Raw genomic sequence first — 21,201 nt, 5'->3', positions numbered from 1 at the left:
GTGGAGTTAATCTTCCCTGGGTATGATTTAGCAGGACGATGATGCGTGACGGTAGAGGATTGTGGTGTGGACTGTGTGGGGCCCAGCGACACTGTAGGGTGATCACACCCGCCAGTAAGAGGAGGAAACTCAGCAGGGGATTAGATCCGCTTTCCGACGTTGACACGGGAGGGCGGTATATGTCGGCCGACCAAGGTCCACTTCTCCGGCTGCGATGGATTGGAGCTGACCGGTGCTTTCGGCCTAGCCCCGAGGTGAAGCCAGGGACTGCCGCCAGCGGCGGGAGCGCACGGAACACAGGCAGCGCCTGCTGCAGTAGGAGAAGAGGCCCAGGATGCAGCTGCAGCCTCATCTTGTGGGATCGGTGTGTCTGCTCGCTGGGCACTGGTGGCAATGGCCTGCATTATGCCGAGGATAATCGTGTTCTGTTGCTTTTCGGCTTTGTGAAAGGTATATAGCGCCAAAATTATCCCCTTGAGCTCGATCCCTTTCTGGCTGAGACATAAAGAGTTTTTGCATCTGGATGTGGAGTTGAGTGGAGGCATGACCCTCATCACTCGCCGTAAGCTGATCGTTAGCTTAGCATTGTGAGGGACGTGAGCTTACTTTGTGCTATGGACTCAGAATGAAACAATAAAAACATAAATTAATGGCGCAAAAAGACTGAAACGGTTTATAAAGACTAAAAACGAGGGATGTCCGATAATATCGGACTGCCGATATTATCGGCCGATAAAAGCTTTAAAATGTGATATCGGAAATTATCGGTATCGGTTTCAAAAAGTAAAATGTATGACTTTTTAAAACACCGCTGTACGGATTGGTACACGGACGTAGGGAGAATTACAGAGTGCCAATAAACCTTAAAGGCACTGCCTTTGCGTGCCGGCCCAATCACATAATATCTACGGCTTTTCACACACACAAGAGAATGCCACGCATACTTGGTCAACAGCCATACAGGTCACACTGAGGATAGCCGTATAAACAACTTTAACACTGTTACAAATATGCGCCACACTGTGAACCCACACCAAACAAGAATGACAAACACATTTCGGGAGAACATTCGCACCGTAACACAACATAAACACAACAGAACAAATACCCAGAACCCCTTGCAGCACTAACTCTTCCAGGACGCTACAATATACACCCCCCACTACTCCCTACTCATAAAACCCCGCCCACCTCAACCTCCTCATGCTCTCTCAGGGAGAGCATGTCCCAAATTCCAAGCTGCTGTTTTGAGGCATGTTAAAAAAAATGATGCACTTTGTGACTTCAATAATAAATATGGCAGTGCCATGTTGGCATTTTTTTCCATAACTTGAGTTGATTTATTTTGGAAAACCTTGTTACATTGTTTAATGCATCCAGCGGGGCATCAGAACAAAATTAGGCATAATAATGTGTTAATTCCACGACTGTATATATCAGTATCGGTTGCTATCGGAATCGGTAATTAAGAGTTGGACAATATCGGAATATCGGATATTGGCAAAAAAAGCCATTATCGGACATCTCTACTAAATACCACTTAAAACATTTTTAAAAAACACAAAAGTAGCAAATGAGTATGGTCGTTTACAGCAGCACAGCTCATGTACAGCTCACGTACAACCGTTCTTCCTCAGTTCTATTAGCACACAAACCAATCAGGGTTTACTGATCCAAACTGGACTGGAGAGAGCGGGGGCCTCATGTATTACAAATTGTGTGGATTTCTTATGTTTAAATCCAGCGGTCAGATACATAGTCATGGCCAAAAATATTGGCACCCCTGCATTTCTGTCAGATAATGCACCACTTCTCCCAGAAAATTGTTGAAATTACAAATGCTTTGCTATTCACATGTTTATTTTCTTTTGTTTGCATTGGAACAACACACACACAAAAAAAGCCTAGTCTGATATTATTTTACACAGAACTCCAAAAATGGACTGGACAAAATTATTGGCACCCTCAACTTAATATTTGGTAGCACACCCCTCGGAAAAAATAACTGAAATCAATCGTTTCCTTTGCTACTGGAATTTTGGACCACTCTTCTTTTGCAAACTGCTTCAGGTCTCTAAAATTTGAAGGGTGCCTTCTCCCAACTGCTGTTTTTAGATCTCGCCACAGATGTTTTATAGGATTTAGATCTGGACTCATTGATGGCCACTTCAGAACTCTCCAGCACTTTGTCTTAAGCACATTTTTTATGACATCCAAATCAACGTGCAATTGAGCCCACATGTTGGAGTGGCTGGCCGCTCCCTGTCTACGCCCTTATTTGAATACGCAAATCATATTTGAGTTAGCCATGCGCCTGAGATCCCACACTCTACACTATCAGAAGAAAACATAGATAATGCGCTCGCAAGATGGCAAAAATTAAGGAATTCACCAACGAGTAGCTGGGGGTGCTTCTTGCTGAAGTGAAAGAGCGCCAAAATAGACTCCTTGGCATGTTTCCAGTGAACAAAAGAGGGTTGAGTAGGATAAAGTTTGCGAGGCTATCAATGCTATGAAGTCGGAGAACAGCACACAAACAAATAAGAAATAAGTTGTACTACATTAGGAAGAAGGTGAAGAAGAAGATGGATATGACCAAAACAGGCAATCTGCTAAAAACGGCTCTACCAAAACCTTTGGACTTAAGTATGGCTTTGCACTGTTAATCATTGCTGGTAAACAATGACCTCATCAACCAGGAAGCTGGAGCCTACTGTATACAATTTGTCAACCTGTCAGTGTGAGTGTGTCCCACAAAAATTAAACAAAAGCAGGCATTTATCCCGCTGAAAAGGAAATTCACTGGCTGACCTAAATGTGCACACTTCATGTCGCCTATAAATAAAAGAACATTCAAGTGCCATAAAAGTACAGTACATTGAACTTAGTTGTAGCTCCTCCTAATTTACACGACACCGAAGCAAATAGAGAAAGTTTGATTTGTCTCTGTCTCCTAAAAAGAATGAAAAAAACAACTATTTATGGTAGCGCTTTCATCAACAACCCACCAAGTCCTGGTCCAACACGTTGACATACATGGTCGACAGTTTTGTGTTGACATGTACTACGTGTTGTAGTATTGTTAACTTCATTATTATTGCCAAGCAGTGGCATAACTAGTCCAAGGGGCATGGACATACACGGGTTCTTATTCTTAATCAAGGATTTGTGCTGCCGATTCCCATAACGACCATCCATGAGTGAGATCGGCCAATACCGATATGATCACATGTATCAACTGTATATTTTTCAAAGTATATTTATTCTAAGTGCTTTTGGCAGTTTAACAATATCAGCACTACCGGGTATTTTAAACTAGTTCCTTAGTTCATCAATCAATCAGTGTTTACTTATATAGCCCTTAATCACAAATGTCTCAAAGGGCTGCACAAGCCACAACGACATCCTCGGCTCAGATCCCAAATCAGGGCAAGAAAAAAACTCAAACCAATGGGGACATAGGGAAACCTTGGAAGGGACAGCAGATGTGGGGACCCTCTCTTGGGTGACCGGTGCAGTGGATGCAGAGTGGATATAGTTAATAATAATGATAATAATAATAATAATAATAATAATAATGGATTAAATTTACTTTTCTAGACACTCAAAGCACTTCACAGAGAAGCTAGAACCCATCATTCATTTATCAGTATCATGCAGAGTCATGCTTTAAACCACGCTTTGAAAAGCTGTGCACTGCAAAACATGCTCATCGTATTGCAGCCATGAATCCTTACTTCCTCATTTTGATTAAAAAAACAAGTCAGCACATATTTTTTTTATTCATTAGTGTTTTGTAGGTTAAAGTGTTTTACATATTGTGCTCTCGAGTTAATGTTGCTGATCAATTTGAATGTATTATTTGAGTTTATTTAACTGTATTTTTCAGTAATAAATGGTTCAAGTCGGTCCAAAAATGTTTTCAGTTTAAATAAGATTAAAACATTTTTTTAAAATGTTTAATGTTACAGACTAAAAAACAGTGTTAATAAAGTCGCTATATTTCTTTATTTTTTCTATAATGTTAAAAAGGTTACAACGTTCTGCAGAGGTGTACTTAAAATAATTTATAGACAAATGATACTATTTGTAGTCGTGGTGCAGAATGGGAGGAGGGTGCGAAATGTAATCTTCTTCCAAGGGGAAGGGTGACAGAAAATAACTGAGGAGCACTGCTTTAGAGTATGGTAAATCGTCTCCAAAGTGTCAATAGAAAAAGCAACAGTTTTAAAGGCAATTGTCAATTTGGTTTAGCAATAGCTTGAAGCCTCAACTGATAAGCACAGTGCAAAATGTTGGCCTTGAAAGCTTGATAACTTTTTTATTTTTTTTATTTGGGATTGTTGCGAAAATTCCCACCAAACAGTGTGCAGTGAGCCTGAAAAGAAGGGAAATTCCTCAAAAAAAGAGAGACCGTGGTAAGTGCTGCCACATGTTCTATTTATAAACACAGCAAAGGGACTTTAGCCTCGTGGTTCAACTGCCTGACAGACAGACCTAGAATATATAATTCTTAGAACAAAGTTGAAATGACATGATGAAAACAAAGAATTAATATTCTCCGAAAGAAGAAAGTTAAATACAGACCAACATCCAGTCACCATTAACAGATACTGTAGCCCAATGAACCAAATATGCAAATGTCCTTAATGGACTTATGGCGTCCCGATGACCAACATTTCACTAAAAAGTTCTCATGTATTTTTTGCTGCTGAAAATGAATCTTGCAGTCATTTCCGATAATATCAATGAGTTTGTGAGAGATTGGTAGATAACTACTACTTTTTCCCCACATTATGTTAGAGCCTTATTCCTAAATGGAACAAAGTCATTTTTGTCCTCAAAATTCTACACACAATACCCCATAATGACAATGTGAAAAGGTTTTTGTTAGAGCTTGTTGCAAATGTATTAAAAATTATGTTCATAAATATTCATAGCCTTTGCCACGAAGCTCAAAAGTGAGCTCCGGTGTATCCTCTTTCAACTGATTATTCTTGAGATGTTCCTACGGCATAATTGGAGTTAATCTGTGGTAAATTCAGTTGATTAGATATGATTTGAAAAGGCACTCAGGTGTCTTTATTTAAGGTCCCAAACTTGACAGTGCATGGCAGAGCACAAACCAAGCATGAATTCGGAATAATTTGTAGACATCTGAGACAAAATTGTCTGGAGGTACAAATCTGGGAAAGGGTACAGAAAAATATCTGCTGCCTTAAAGGGCCCCATGAGCACAGTGGCCCCCATCATCCGTAAATGGAAGACGTTTGGAACCACCAGGGTTTAAGGTCCCAAACTTGACAGTGCATGGCAGAGCACAAACCAAGCATGAATTCGGAATAATTTGTAGACATCCGAGACAAAATTGTCTGGAGTTACAAATCTGGGAAAGGGTACAGAAAAATATCTGCTGCCTTAAAGGGCCCCATGAGCACAGTGGCCCCCATCATCCATAAATGGAAGAAGTTTGGAACCACCAGGACTCTTCCTAGAGCTGGCCGGGCTTCTAAAGTGAGCGAACGGAGTAGAAGGGAGGTGACCAAGAACCCGATGGTCACTCGGTCAGAGCTACAGCTTTCCTCTGTGGAGAGAGGGGAGAGCCTTTCAGAAGGACAACCATCTCTGCAGCAATCAACCAATGGTAGAGTGGTCAGACAGAAGCCATTCCTTAGTAAAAAAAAAGTTTGCTAAAATGCACCAGAAAAACTCTCAGACTCTGAGAAATAAAATTAATTCTCTGGTCTGATAAGACAAGGATTGAACTCTTTGGTGTGATTGCCAGGCGTCATGTTTGGAGGAAACCAGGCACCGCTCATCACCAAGCCAATACCTTCCCTACAGTGAAGCATAGTGGTGGCAGCATCATGCTGTGTCGATGTTTTTTTGGGAGACTAGTCAGGATGGAGGGAAAAATAAATACAGAAACATCCTGGATAAAAACCTGCTCCAGTGCGCTCTTGACTGGGGCGACGGTTCATCTTTCAGGAGGACAACGACCCTAAGCACACAGCCAAGATTAAAGTAATGGCTTCAAGACAACTCTGTAAATGTCATTGAGTGGCCCAGCCAGAGCCCAGACTTAAATCAGATTAAACATCTCTAGAGAGATCTGAAAAAGGCTGCTTACCAATGCTTTCGTTTGTTTACAAAAATATATTAAAAAATCCATACACTTAACAATTTGATATGATTTGTATGTGCTTTGTAAAAGGCAAACTCCCAGGAACCTGTGATAGCTTATAAGCGAGGCCTCAATACAGTACATGTAATAAGGTGCAACATTAATACCATTTTTACATGCTTACACCCTCAATCAATTCCTAAAGCATTTCACACATTCACACATCCTTACAGTTTCAATTTGTACTCTTGAATTATTTTCCTAGTATGGTAGTATTGCACGGTGTAATTTGCCAATATTATGCATATCTGTTTCAGTATGCATATTGCAATAATAAATGTTCTATAATTAATGTTACAAAAACAAACAATAATACATATCTTGCTTTGTATGATTGGTATTGTTTTTCAACCTTTAGAGTTCATGGTGTTGCATAATTTAGCAATAATTTGTGTTTTAAGAGTTTTTAAAAATGTTCTCAATGAAGTAGACTGTATTATTGGACTGTCAAGTTCATTCCAGATAATTGGGCCTTTACACGTTATACAATGTTTTCTTCTGGTGCTATGTGTATGCTCCATCCAACTTGATGGAGCTGGAGAGGTGTTGCAAAGAGGAATAGGCTAAAACTGCCCAAAGATAGGTGTCCCAAGCTTGTGGCACCGTATTCAAAAAGACATGAGGCTGCCAAAGGTGCATCAACAATGTATTGAGAAAAGGCTGTGAATACTTATGTACATGTTACCTCTTAGTTATTTTTTTATACATTTGCAAAAAGCTTTAAAAAAATGTTTTTACATTGTCATTATGGGGTATAGAATTTTGAGGACAACATTAAACTCATTCCATTTTGGAATAAGGCTGTAACAAAATATGAAACGTGACAAAATGTGGAAAAAGTGAAGCGCTGTGAATATTTTCCAGGTGCACTGTAAAACAATTTTTTTGTTCACTTAATTGTAGAGATGTCCGATAATGGCTTTTTTGCCGATATCCGATATTCCGATATTGTCCAACTTCTAATTACAGATTCCGATATCAACCGATACCGATATATACAGTCGTGGAATTTACACATTATTATGCCTAATTTTGTTGTGATGCCCCGCAGGATGCATTAAACAATGTAACAAGGTTTTCCAAAACTAAATCAACTCAAGTTATGGAAAAAAATGCCAACATGGCACTGCCATATTTATTATTGAAGTCACAAAGTGCATTATTTTTTCTAACATGCCTCAAAACAGCAGCTTGGAATTTGGGGCATGATCTCCCTGAGAGAGCATGAGGAGGTTGAGGTGGGCGGGGTTGGGGGGGGCGGGGTTGAGTTGGGTGGTGTAGAGGGTAGCGCGGGGTGTATGTTGTAGCGTCCCGGAACAGTTAATGCTGCAAGGGGTTCTGGGTATTTGTTCTGTTGTGTTTATGTTGTGTTACGGTGCGGATGTTCTCCCGAAATGTGTTTGTCATTCTTGGCGCATATTTGTAACAGTGTTAAAGTTGTTTATACAGCTACCCTCAGTGTGACCTGTATGGCTGTTGACCAAGTATGGGTTGCATTCACTTGTGTGTGTGAAAAGCCGTAGATATTATGTAAATGGGCCGGCACGTGAAGGCAGTGCCTTTAAGGTTTATTGGCGCTCTGTACTTCTCCCTACGTCCGTGTACCACTCCATACAGCGGCGTTTAAAAAGTCATACATTTTACTTTTTGAAACCGATACTGATCATTTCCGATACCACATTTTAACGCATTTATCCGCCGATAATATCGGCAGTCCGATATTATCGGACATCTCTTCTTAATTGTATGTTTTTGCTGCCCTGGCCCATGATTACTTCAAAAACTGATATGGTTAATATAATGAAGAAGAAAAAAAAAATAAAGACCATTACTAATCTTCCATGCTCTTCCATCTCCTCTCCCATAGACACTGTAGTTTGTGTTTCTTCATGGTCTTCTAGCATTTCCTAAAGCATTTTGAGGAAAATATCAGTAGAATAATTTTAACTTACCTTCTTTTAAAATCTCTCGTCTTTGAGCGCCGCTTCTCTTCTTCTTTCTCCGCTCGAGGGTGCTCCTGATTTTTGGGATCACATTTGGCTTGAGTCTTTAACATTTGTTTCCAACCAAAACCCTTCTTCTTTGAAGTCAGAATCAATAAAATGATGGCTGCAAGTTACACTCCTCTCCCTTAGTCCGTCCTATTTTTTGTGAGTCAATTTGACTGGAGCGGTCAATACTTAATTCTATATACTCTTATTACCATCATTTGGACCTCTTCTTTAGTTGTATTGCTACAAACTGCAACATATTTAATAATTTCTCAAATTCTTTGCCAAAATTTTGGGATTTTGGATGAAGATGCTACCAAAACACATGCTACGCAATATGGAGGCCTGTCCTGTCTTCCATGTTTTGGAGCTAAAAGTGTGTGTTTTCAAATGTGCTGAACTCGTTAAAAAACAAGCCTAAAAATCATGACTACTGTGTCTATTTGGGGGGGGGGGGGGGGGGAATTTTACGTTGGGACATAATTTTTAGATCAAGAACTATGAAATACACTATATTGCCAAAAGTATTTGGCCACCTGCCTTGACTCACATATAAACTTGAAGTGCCATCCCATTCCTAACCCATATGGTTCAATATGATTTCGGTCCACCTTTTGCAGCTATTACAGCTTCAACTTCTCTGGGAAGGCTGTCCACAAGGTTGCGGAGTGTGTTTATAGGAATTTTCGACCATTCTTCTAAAAGCGCATTAGTGAGGTCACACACTGATGTTGGCCGAGAAGACCTGGCTCTCAGTCTCTGTTCTGGTTCATCCCAAAGGTGTTCTATCGGGTTCAGGTCAGGACTCTGTGCAGGCCAATCAAGTTCATCCACACTAGACTCTTTCATCCATGTCTTTATGGACCTTGCTTTGTGCACTGGTGCACAGTCATATTGGAAGAGAAAGGGGTCCGCTCCAAACTGTTCCCACAAGGTTGGGAGCATGGAATTGTCCAAAATGTTTTGGTATCATGGAGCATTCAAAATCCTTTCACTGGAACTAAGGGGCAAAGCCCAACTACTGAAAAACAACCCCACACCATAATTCCTCCTCCACCAAATTTCATACTCGGCACAATGCAGTCCGAAATGTACCGTTCTCTTGGCAACCTCCAAACCCAGACTCGTCCATCAAATTGCCAGATGGAGAAGCGTGATTAATCACTCTAGAGAACACGTCTCCACTGCTCTAGAGTCCAGTGGTGATGTGATTTACACCACTGCATCCGACGCTTTGCATAGGACTTTGCATGGCTTAGATGCAGCTGCTCGGCCATGGAAACCCATTCCATGAAGCTCTTTGCATACTGTACGTGGGCTAATTGGAAGGTCACGGGAAGTTTGGAGCTCTGTAGCAACTGACTGTGCAGAAAGTCGGCGACCTCTTTGCACTATGCGCTTCAGCATCAAGGGACGGCGTGGCGAAGTTGGTAGAGTGGCTGTGCCAGCAATCGGAGTGTTGCTGGTTACTGGGGTTCAATTCCCGCCTTCTACCTTCCTAGTCACGTCCGTTGTGTCCTTGGGCAAGACACTTCACCCTTTGCCTGTGATGGCTGCTGGTTAGCGCCTTGCATGGCAGCTCCCGCCATCAGTGTGTGAATGTGTGTGTGAATGGGTAAATGTGGAAATACTGTCAAAGCGCTTTGAGTACCTTGAAGGTAGAAAAGCGCTATACAAGTATAACCCATTTATCATTTATCATTTAGCATCCGCTGACCCCTCTCTGTCAGTTTACGAGGCCTACCACTTTGTGGCTGACTTGCTGTTGTTCCCAAACTCTTCCATTTTCTTATAATAAAGCAGACAGTTGACTTTGGAATATTTAGGAGCGAGGAAATTTCACGACTGGATTTGTTGCACAGGTGGGCATCCTATGACAGTCCCACGCTGGAAATCACTGAGCTCCTGAGAGCGGCCCATTCGTTCACAAATGTTTGTAGAAACAGTCTCCATGCCTAAGTGCTTGACTTTATACACCTGTGGCCGGGCCATGTGATTAGGACACCTGATTCTGATCATTTGGGATGGGTGGCCAAATACTTTTGGCATTATAGTGTAAGTGCCAATGTTGTAAGCCTTAGAGGGGCCCTTTTAAATAGCCTTTAATGGTTGCTGCAAGCCCTCTCCCTGCCTTATCTTCCCACATTATGCACACCCAAGTTCCGTATGCCAGGTAAGGGAAAGTTTGTTTCAAAGTACACTGGGTGGCAGTTCAGATGTTGGGAATGTTGCACTGTACTTGATTTGGAGGATTCTAGGGTGGATGGACAGGTAGTGCAACATTAGACACTTGTTTTTTCCTCATGTATCTGAAAGGCAGGCTAATTAGTGATGTTGATTCAGGATAACGAAGTATATTCATAAGCAAATGGAGATGGATAATGCTAATGTTTTCACATGTATGAGACAGTAAACGACTGTTCACCTGATTTGCATGTGCTGATATCCATGCTACTTTAATGTACACTTTCCCACCGGCCTCTTACACCCATCACTGCAAAAGTTAGTGGGGAGTGGCGGCTTCCTGTCTGGCTCACCCTGCACCCTCCCATCCACAATTCCTTTGCTCACTTCCTGACTTTGACAGCGTACTCTGAGTCACTGACCTGGAATCACATTTGGAGATTAGGGAGAAATTTTAACACTGCTGAGTAATAGTGTCGACAGTAGTAAGCCCAGTAACTTTTTGTTAAGAAGCTGTAAAATAAATATAAAAATAACAACTATAAATGCATGAGTTGAATATTTATTATACCCCTGTGAAATAAAAATACAAGTTGATCTATTAAAACATTCATTTTGTGGAGTTGTAATATACAATAGCGTTGAATTACTGATAAATGAAGATTAAATAATATAATCAATCAGGGCTGAAGCATTATGATTTTATTTGTGTAAATGTAGCTGAAGGTAATTTGATAGAAAAGGATAAAGTTCTCAAACTAAGCGAACTAATAACTGTGATGTCTTATTGTATATACAGTGCAGTTTCCTATCAGTCTCTTTTTCAGACAGTACAGTGTCCTATCAGTATCTTTCACATGCAGTACAGTATTCTATCAGTATATTTTACAGACAGTACAGTATCCTATCAGTATCTTTCACATACAGTACAGTATCCTATCAGTATCTTTTACGTACAGTAAAATCTATTTCACATACAGTACGGTGTCCTAGAATTTAGTATATTTTACGTACAGTATCTTATCAGTATATTTTATGTGCAGTATAGTATCCCATAAGTACTTTATAGTTTCAGTATATTTCACATACAGTACAGTCTCATATCAGTATCTTCTACATACAGTATACAGTGTCATATCAGTATTTTTCACTTACGGTATAGTATCATATTAGTATCTTGCATATACAGTATAGATTATTATTCAGTGTCTTGTGTGCTGAATTTTTAAAGTGCACTTTTTATATATCAATACAACCACATGACAGTCACTTCCTAAAAACACAAAGTTGCTTTTAAGAGCAGATTGGAGTTTCCTGTCACTCGGGTGTGTCAGTAACTATAGCAACCGTATGAATTTTGTCTACCAACAAAAACATCTTCCTCTTTTAAGGGATTACACACGTTGCTATTTTGTGACTGTTGAGTTACGCTGCTATGATTTAGACTCAGGACTGGCACTCGCTCATCTTTGTCATCAGTTGTGCTTTACATTTAGTTCAGTTCTTACAAAACATAAATTCTCAAAAATGTCCCAAAATAAATCCAGTACATTTGAGTACAGACCAGATCTAAATCAATTACAGTGCTAGAATTTTAGTTGTTAGTGTATTTTAGCTTCATTCTGAAATGTAACCCCAGAATTAACATAGAAGAGAACTGGAAAATATTAATCTCGCTACCCTAATATGGATCCGATATATGATGGGCAATATGACCTAACATCTATAATGCAGCCTCCTGTAATCCATCCATCCATCCATTTTTCTTTAACAATACATATCACAATATATTATTTGGCATACAAATGATAATAGAACTATTTCATAACGGGTTACAAAAGATCCTAATTTGGCTCTAGACGTATGCCGTAACATATTGCGTCATTTCCAGTTGTAGAATTTTGGCAAAACTATTATTAATGTACTTGTTAATTTACTGTTAATATCTGGTTACTTTCTGCTGCAATATGTTTCTATCTACACTTCGGTTAAAATGTAATAATCATGTATTCTAATACTTTACATTACATACCAATGCTGATACTTAAAATGTAATCAGATAAAAACACAGAATGGGGTTGAACAAAATCAAGTGAATAATTCAATTGTTCCGTAATTCCCTTTTATTCAATACAATATTTTGAGCAAAATGCAAAATAAGTTAACAGAAGCAAAAGCAACTGATTTAAATTTTTGTCACTGCTCGCTGTACATATCCTACGAAGTCAGACCTACACTGTTACAATGTCCATTTCTCAGATGATATAATTGTTGATGACTGAAGTGCTGATAGCAACCAAACCTAACCCCCCTGCCCAAACCCCCTCCACATCCCACCTCCCGGATTGTAAATAATGTAAATAATTCAATATATATACTCAGATTAACTTTTGTGATGACTGTATTATGCTGATAGTATATATTTATACCATGAATTGATTAACATGGACCCCCGACTTAAACAAGTTGAAAAACTTATTCGGGTGTTACCATTTAGTGGTCAATTGTACGGAATATGTACTGTACTGTGCAATCTACTAATAAAAGTTTCAATCAATCAATCAAAGGTTTTGGCCCTTTAAGTCCTTCTTAATCCAGTGACTTATTTCCTAAAAGTTTAAACAATAACAAAAACATTTTTGTGATGATGACAAAAAAATATATTTTATCACTGTGGTATTGACCATAAACTGATACCATAGTTGGCAACTATGGTATCAATACTGTTGACATATCGATCCGCCCACTCCTGTTTATGTTCTAGAGCTCTATCTTAGCAGTTAACATATCCTCTACAGTGTATAGTTTAGCATGTTTAGCTATCATTCATTGATCAGAATCAGAAATACTTTAATACTACTTATAGGAAACACAGCTCATTTGTCGTCATGGAGGCAAAGATTACTGCCATAAAAGTGATTTTGCACAATGAAGGAGCGTTCGCTACCAGCGAGCACACGACATTGCATTGAGGACGCGGTTGTTCGCTTGTCACTGACAAATTTGCGGGATACATCTAGAATGTGTCATCAACATGCCTAGGATATAATAATAGTATTAAAACCTCAATTGTCAGCCAAATGTATGTATATCGTGCAACCCTAATTCGATACTGAGTCTACTATCGGTATCGCTATCAGTATTTGGATCAAACCACCTCTAATTCCCCAAAAATTAATGTCAACATCTTGTTGCAGAGATTGTTTTATTAATTCTGTCTTCTTGTGTATCCATCCATAAATACTTCACTAACATGACCATCCTCTTCCCTTCAGGTCTGCCAGAGGACTGTACTGTTCAGACACCAGCATTCACTGATACTGTGAGACTGTACAGACAAGCCAAGGGACACTATGGAACCTGGGATATGATGTGTGGAACTCCCCCACAGGTTGGACATTCTTAAGTCTTACTGACATTTTAAAACCTCAGTGTTGTGCTGGGTTGTGTCGTGCACATTGTCTATATTAGTCTTTTTCAAATAGTCTTCTCAACGCTAAACCTAAACTGTTTTTTAGGAAAATAGAAGAACGGAAAATCAGTACAATGGAAAAACAAGTTGACTTTATATGCTTGTGTTTCATTGTATCCATTAAACCATATCCAATTGTATTTCCAATCCATAAAGTATGTGAAAATAATGTCTTAACATCACAAAATACCGCAATTATTGAATATTCCGCTTCAAATGTCTGCGGAAATTTCCTTTGATTCGGGGTCGGATGACATCACAATGGGAACGCTTCTGCACTATGACCATATCATCAGATCATTCATACTGGAAATATGCAAACATTAGAACGAGATGTGCTGTCTATCATTCAAAATCCCTATGTAAGACATGAACACATATGTTTTTCTTTTTTTGATGCATTCTAAGTCGTAAATAAATGAATAAAAAGTCTGTTAACAATTGAGTCAATGGGGACTCTCTATTCCGCCTTCAAAACCCTCTAAATAACTATCCACTACCCGCCAACAATACTCTATTCACATATCATGACCTGAATATTAACCAAATATTAGGGATATTGTTATGTTATTGTTACGTTCATGCAGCCAAACTATTTTATAGCGGCGAGTTAAGTGCTTAAGCTTATGCTAATGTACTGTGAGCCGACCGGTGTCCTGCTGCTGCGTTGCATCTCAGCTCGTCAAAGTTATTTTAGATTATAAATCATGCCTCATCTGAAAACTAGGAGGATTTTAGCAATAAATCTTGAAGTTTTTCATCTGTGACATTCAATCTATACTCGGAGATGTAATGGAGACAAAGACAAGACAACCGAAGACGGTGTCTGCAACCCTTCATGTGGATTATGATTCAATCTTGATCTAAACGTGACGATATAAACATCCTATCAGTCATCGTAGCAGTGAGAGCAGACATTGCACAGTAAGCGATCGTTTTATTTTGTTCGTTGTTTGTATTTCTTATTTAGCATTTAGTAATACCACTACATGATTCTTAGTGTTCCGCTTAAGATGGATCTGTTTAGAACACAGCTTCTAAAACCTGTAACTCATTACCCTTATATTCAGGCTAAAAACTATACGGTTCTGGATCATCATTTTTCCCAAAGTAACCATTGTTGGCTTTCACAAAGTCTGCATGATTTGCACAGGGTTTCCACGGAGCAATAAAAAGCATAAATAAAATTAATAAAAATAAATATTTTTACATGTATTAGCCACACCGAAACATAAGCCACAGATTTATACCAGTACGAAAGATTTCACGCGGCAGTAAAACGACTGATCAAACAAAACCGAAGTCATTGTCATAGACCCACTAGCTGTGGAAGCTAGCTCTCCAATCAGCTAAACAGACTCAATAACTCCATGGTAGTAAGTTTTGCTGAATTTATGAAACTGTAACAATACAAAAAGAATGCCATTGTAAGTTAATAATACAGACACTTTTAAACGTGTTAGCATATTTGGTAATGCTAATGACACTAGCTTGATTACATTACGATAGCACGTACAAATATTCATGAAAACACTCCTACAGACATCACACATGGGATGGTTTAGTTAGTATGAATTGTTTTAGTTGGATTGTAAAACTTACTAACGTTGCTTGGAGTGATAATCCTTTCGAGCAGAAACACTATGGACTGTTTTACTTCCGGTTCAAGGCATTAATACAGTATTTACATTTTCAACCCGCAACTCGTCCAAAAGATGGCGCCATAGCACAAAAAACCACCGGACAAGCACAAGAGGACAGAATCAGGATCAACAGGCAATGTCTTACAATACTTCACGTTAGCCATATTATTTGAAGGATTTGCACTGAAGCATGCACAATTAAAAAAACATTTTCTGCAGAATCCGGAAAAGTTGTCTAGGCGTTTCCCAGCATACTTTGTTGTAGTTATAATATTTACTTTTGACTGTGTTATCATGCATCTTTAATGTGTTACAGTAGAACCTTGATTTACGAACTTAATTATTTCTTGAACTGTGTTCAAAATATAAAGTTTGTATAATGAAGCACATTTTCCATTTGATTTACGAACTTAATTATTTCTTGAACATGGCTTAAAAAAAAAATAAAGTTTGTATAGTGAAGCGGATTTTCCATTTGATTTACGAACTTAATTATTTCTTGAGCAAAGTTACGAAACATAAAGTTTGTATAGTGAAGCAGATTTACCATTTAATTTACGAACTTAATTATTTCTTGAGCAGGGTTTGAAAAATAACTTTTGTATAGTGAAGCAAATATTTCCATAAACAATGTAAATATGAATAATAGATTCTAACCTCAACACAAGTCCATATTTTACTGAAGGTTTGTACACTTTAAACGCAAGTGCTATAAAGTACTGTATATCAAACAAACATAACAAGGGGCTGATGGATCAACTATCTCTTTATTAAAAAGCCAAAACAACAACAAGCTGCTGTTCTGCCAACACATAAATGACAAAAATCCTTACCATTAACTCTATATTGGATCATTTAATTAGATTAGGATATTGCAATTCATCCACATATGAGCAAAAACCTCACTGTAAATATGCTATTTAGCTACAACAGCTAAATTAATCTGTTTCATCTGTTTATGTTTTTGAAAATAATTTTCTACGAAGTCCAATTTATATTTGTTCTAAAAACAACCCACTTTATAAGAAAATTATTTTGCTAAGTGTAAGTAAGATGCCGTTTATGCAGTATCATTTCATCATTTGTATTCATTGGTCATTTGTATTCATTAGTTTCTTTAAAAAGTAGGGGGGAAAAATCTAAAAAAATCAGAGATACGTTTTTTGGTAAAAAATAAAATAAAAATCAGAGATTTCAGTTTTTAGGGCATATGCACAATAATATCCGCAAATGAGCAGCTGATGAGAGGAGATAAAGGAGGGGTAAGTGTGTGTGCATGCGTGTGTGGGAGTGGGTTCGCGTGTGTGTTTGTGTGCTCTTGGAAGAGACCCTGCTGAACAAGAAGTAGTGTCTCTTCCTCCGCTGTCGAATAAGTCCGCTTTGGCATATTTTTTCAGAAATGTCTGTTCTTATCACAATTAAAAACGTGCTCTGGTACAAAGCCAGCTTCCTTATTCTCTTCAATACGAGCAAGCACAAAATGGCTGCCAGTGGACAGACGGGGTTTACTAGGTAAATTGGTGGTGTTGTGTGTTTCTACAGTTAAAATATTGGGGCTTTTGGTGGTAACCTGACACCCTTAGTAAGAATGGTCAGTGCAATGCATCGTATTAATACCACTCTGAGCTCACGTATCAATCGTACGCCAACAATGTACAGTATATACAGTACAGGCCAAAAGTTTGGACACACCTTCTCATTTCAATGGGTTTTCTTTGTTTTAATGACAATTTACATTGTAGATTGTCACTGAAGGCATCAAAACTATGACACCTGCGAAGTGAAAACCATTTCAGGTGACTACCTCTTGAAGCTCATCGAGAGAATGCCAAGAATGTGCAAAAAAGTAATCAAAGCAAAGGGTGGCTATTTTGAAGAATCTAGAATACAAAACATGTTTTCAGTTATTTCACCTTTTTTCGTTAAGTACATAACTCCACATGTGTTCATTCATAGTTTTGAGGCCTTCAGTGACAATCTACAATGTAAATAGTCATGAAAATAAAGAAAACGCATTGAATGAGAAGGTGTGTCCAAATTTTTTACCTGTACTGTATATGACATATACGTGGGTACTGGGTACTGTTGATGTTAGATCAGTCTCCTTATCTGTAGAAGTTCACCATGCGGGCCGGTTGTATTTTGATTTTTAAATGGTCCAGTGGACATACATTCCTGGGAAGGTCATGGTCCGTGGGTCGAGAGTTTAACACCTGTGCTGTATAAAGTCCTCTCAAAAAAGTGTGAGCAAATAGGAGACCGATTTCAATGGTTTCTTTCATTTAGGGCCTTGTAAGTTGTAAAAGTGCCGCCCAAGTACTTCATAAAGAATGTAGTATTTTGTAGCAAACTTCCATGTACCAAGTCTTAACAGTACGAACCAAAGTCTTGGCTTGTGTACTTGTTAGGTTTCCCTCTTAAGATGCCACGTGACCGATGAATTGGTAGGGGGGAAACAACAAGAAACAAGGTGTTCTCCTCAATAAACCTATGTTAGGAGACCAATTAGCTGAACACACGTAGTTCACACACAACAAAGAAGAATGCATCAACACATGTAAACCTGCCTGTCAAAAATGCCAGTGCTGCTCCACCTTCAGCATTAACGGCATGCAGTAGGTCACATAAACACATACCATTTAGCTCTCTCCTCTGAATGAGTCACTTTCATTATTTTGCGCTCCTGCCCACTGCTCCCCAAGGGGATGGGACAAATGCAGAGGACAAATTTCACCACATCTAAGTGTGTGTGTGACAATCATTGGTACTTTAATCTTTAATCTTTAATCTTAAATCACTTGCATTCGCACTGCTTAGTGCTGATTTTTATGTGTTTTGTCTGCACGCTTCACCTCACTCATAAAACATATATCCCCATTTGTTTGACAAAATGTGCTATTCACAGTGAAATTTTTGTACTTATGTCTATGTAGCAGTTTGGATGTAATGTGTCAAAAATGTATCGCATGAATCCATTCCTTCCAGATGACAGTATTAGTATTTAATAGGGGTGTAACGGTACACAAACATTTCGGTTCGGTACGTACCTCGGTTTAGAGGCTACGATTCGGTTCATTTTCGGTACAGTAAGAAAACAACAAAATAAAAATGTTTTGGTTATTTGTTTACAAATTTGTAAACAATGGCATAACATACATGTACACACAGGGTCCATTGCCAGGGTTAATGTGGTCAACATATATAAAATAAAAACTAAATAAGATAAGGCTCAGAATGGTTTCTTAACAAAACCTTTCTACATATAAAGTGCTTTTTTTGATTGATTGATTGAGACTTTCATTAGTAGATTGCACAGTACAGTATATATTCCGGACAATTGACCACGGAATGGTAACACCCGAATAAGTTTTTCAACTTGTTTAAGTTGGGGTCCACGTTAATCAACATTAAACTGCCTCAGGTTGTTGCTCAGATTAAATAAAATGACAAAACTTTTCTGCTACATATAAAAAGTGCAACATTAAACAGTTTCAAATTAGATTATGTTAAGTAACAATGTGAGATATTTAAAAAAAAAAAAAAAAGCGTTTTCAAAGTACAGAGATACCTCAGGAATACTGCTAGTTGGCGTAGCAAATGTCAAAGTGAACCCCTTATGATCCTCCCAAAACATCGGGTCTTACTAGCTAGCATTAGCTTATATCTAGAGACTGATACAACTTTGTATTTTGCCAAGTGTGAAAAGGATGAGTGCAAAGAACATTGCTGAGAAGATGAAGTGGATGATATACACCATATTGCCAAAAGTATTTGGGCACCCATCTAAATGATCAGAATCAAGTGTCCTAATCACCGGCCACAGGTGTATAAAATCAAGCACTTAGGCATGGAGACGGTTTCTACAAACATTTGTGAAAGAATTGGCCGCTCTCAGTAGCTCAGTGATTTCCAACGTGGAACAAATCCAGTCGTGAAATGTCCTCGCTCCTAAATATTCGAAAGTCAACTGTGTTTGGGAACAACAGCAACTTAGCCACAAAGTGGTAGGCCACGTAAACCTGCAAAAAGGTCGCAGACTTTCTGCACAGTCAGTTGCTAGAGAGCTCCAAACTTCATGTGACCTTCCAATTAGCCCACGTACAGTACCCAGAGAGCTTCATGGAATGGGTTTCCATGGCCGAGCAGCTGCATCTAAGCCATACATCACCAAGTCCAATGCAAAGCGTGGGATGCAGTGGTGTAAAGCACGTCGCCACTGGACTCTAGAGCAGTGGAGACGTGTTTTCTGGAGTGATGAATCACGCTTTTTCATCTGGCAATCTGATGGACGAGTCTGGGTTTGGAGGTTGCCAGGAGCACGGTACATTTCGGACTGCATTGTGCAGAGTGTGAAATTTGGTGGAGGAGGAATTATGGTGTGGGGTAGTTTTTGGGAACAGTTTGGAGCTCCCTTCCTCTTCCAACATGACTGTGCACCAGTGCACAAAACAAGGTCCATAAAGACATGGATGACAAGAGTCTGGTGTGGATGAACTTGACTGGCCTGCACAGAGTCCTGACCTGAACCCGATAGAACACCTTTGGGATGAATTAGAACGGAGACTGAAAGCCAGGCCTTCTCGACCAACATCAGTGTGTGACCTCACCAATGCACTTTTGGAAGAATGGTCTTAAATTCCTATAAACACACTCCGCACAACCTTGTGGACAGCCTTCCCAGAAGAGTTGAACCTGTAATAGCTGCAAAAAGTGGACCGACATCATATTGAACCCTGTGGGTTAGGAATGGAATGGCACTTTAAGTTCATATGTGAGTCAAGGCAGGTGGCCAAATACTTTTGGCAATATATTGTAATTATTGAATTAAAGAAATAAATCATCAGAAACATGACAGAGCGTGTAGCTAGCAGCTATCTTAGTGAAGCAGTTGGAGTGTAGCACTGCTAGTCTTGACCATACCAAAGCATAATGAGTCAATAACTCCAGCAAAGGATGTTAAAGGGGAACTGCACTTTTTGGGGGAATTTTGCCTCTTGTTCACAATCATTATAAAAGACAAGACGGCGGATGGATTTTTTTTTTTTTATGCATTCTAAATATTAAATAAATTAGATCAAAAGTCCGCTTACAATGGAGCCCATGGGAGCCGTTCAATTCTGCCTATCGAGCCTTAAAAAAACATCCAAACACCACTCGATGATGTAAACATGGGGACACATAGTAGTGATCACGGCGCCACTATAAATAATTTGCTGTGTTAGCCTTTATAATAACAATATCACTAATACTTGGGTAATATTCAAGTCACAAAATGTAAATTGATTATTGTTTGCGCTTTTTGAATGTTTATTTATCGGATTTTATGGGCGAAATAATGGATCATCAATTGGCTCCGCTGTAAGTGGACTTTAATTTGCGTTTATGTAATATTTGGAATGGATTAAAAAAAAAATCCACCCGTAGTCATGTCTTTTATAATGATTGTGAACGATAGGCAAAACAAGCGCAGTTCCCCTTTAAAGTAGTATCTAATTGGCAGATCAATAAAAATATGGAGAAGCTACTGTCCACTCTCCAAGGCAAAAGCTGTATATTATTATTACATCACTTTATAACACTAGAGAAGCTGTTTGTCTTCATAAAGTTACTGCAGTTTTTTGTAGTACATTCTAATGTATTATTTGTCATGCAATATAATCTTAAGGCTTGTTTGTATTTTTAAAAGTTTACGTTTTTGGGGGTACAAGCATATATTGATACAAATGT

General features: G+C 38.8%; 1 protein-coding gene across 1 annotated transcript in view; it reads left to right on the top strand.

Annotated features, from left to right (window-relative positions):
• Window positions 1-21,201, top strand: part of niban2a (niban apoptosis regulator 2a) — a 92,140-nt gene that overhangs the window by 49,739 nt on the left and 21,200 nt on the right. Inside the window, exon 6 of the mRNA XM_062031534.1 lies at window positions 13,635-13,750. Within this exon, the coding sequence (XP_061887518.1) occupies window positions 13,635-13,750 (116 nt within the window). The remainder of the gene's footprint in view (window positions 1-13,634; window positions 13,751-21,201) is intronic.

The sequence above is a fragment of the Entelurus aequoreus genome, linkage group LG21, assembly GCF_033978785.1.
Source record: "Entelurus aequoreus isolate RoL-2023_Sb linkage group LG21, RoL_Eaeq_v1.1, whole genome shotgun sequence".
Taxonomy (NCBI): Eukaryota; Metazoa; Chordata; class Actinopteri; order Syngnathiformes; family Syngnathidae; genus Entelurus; species Entelurus aequoreus.
This window is presented reverse-complemented; position numbering and strand designations above follow the sequence as displayed.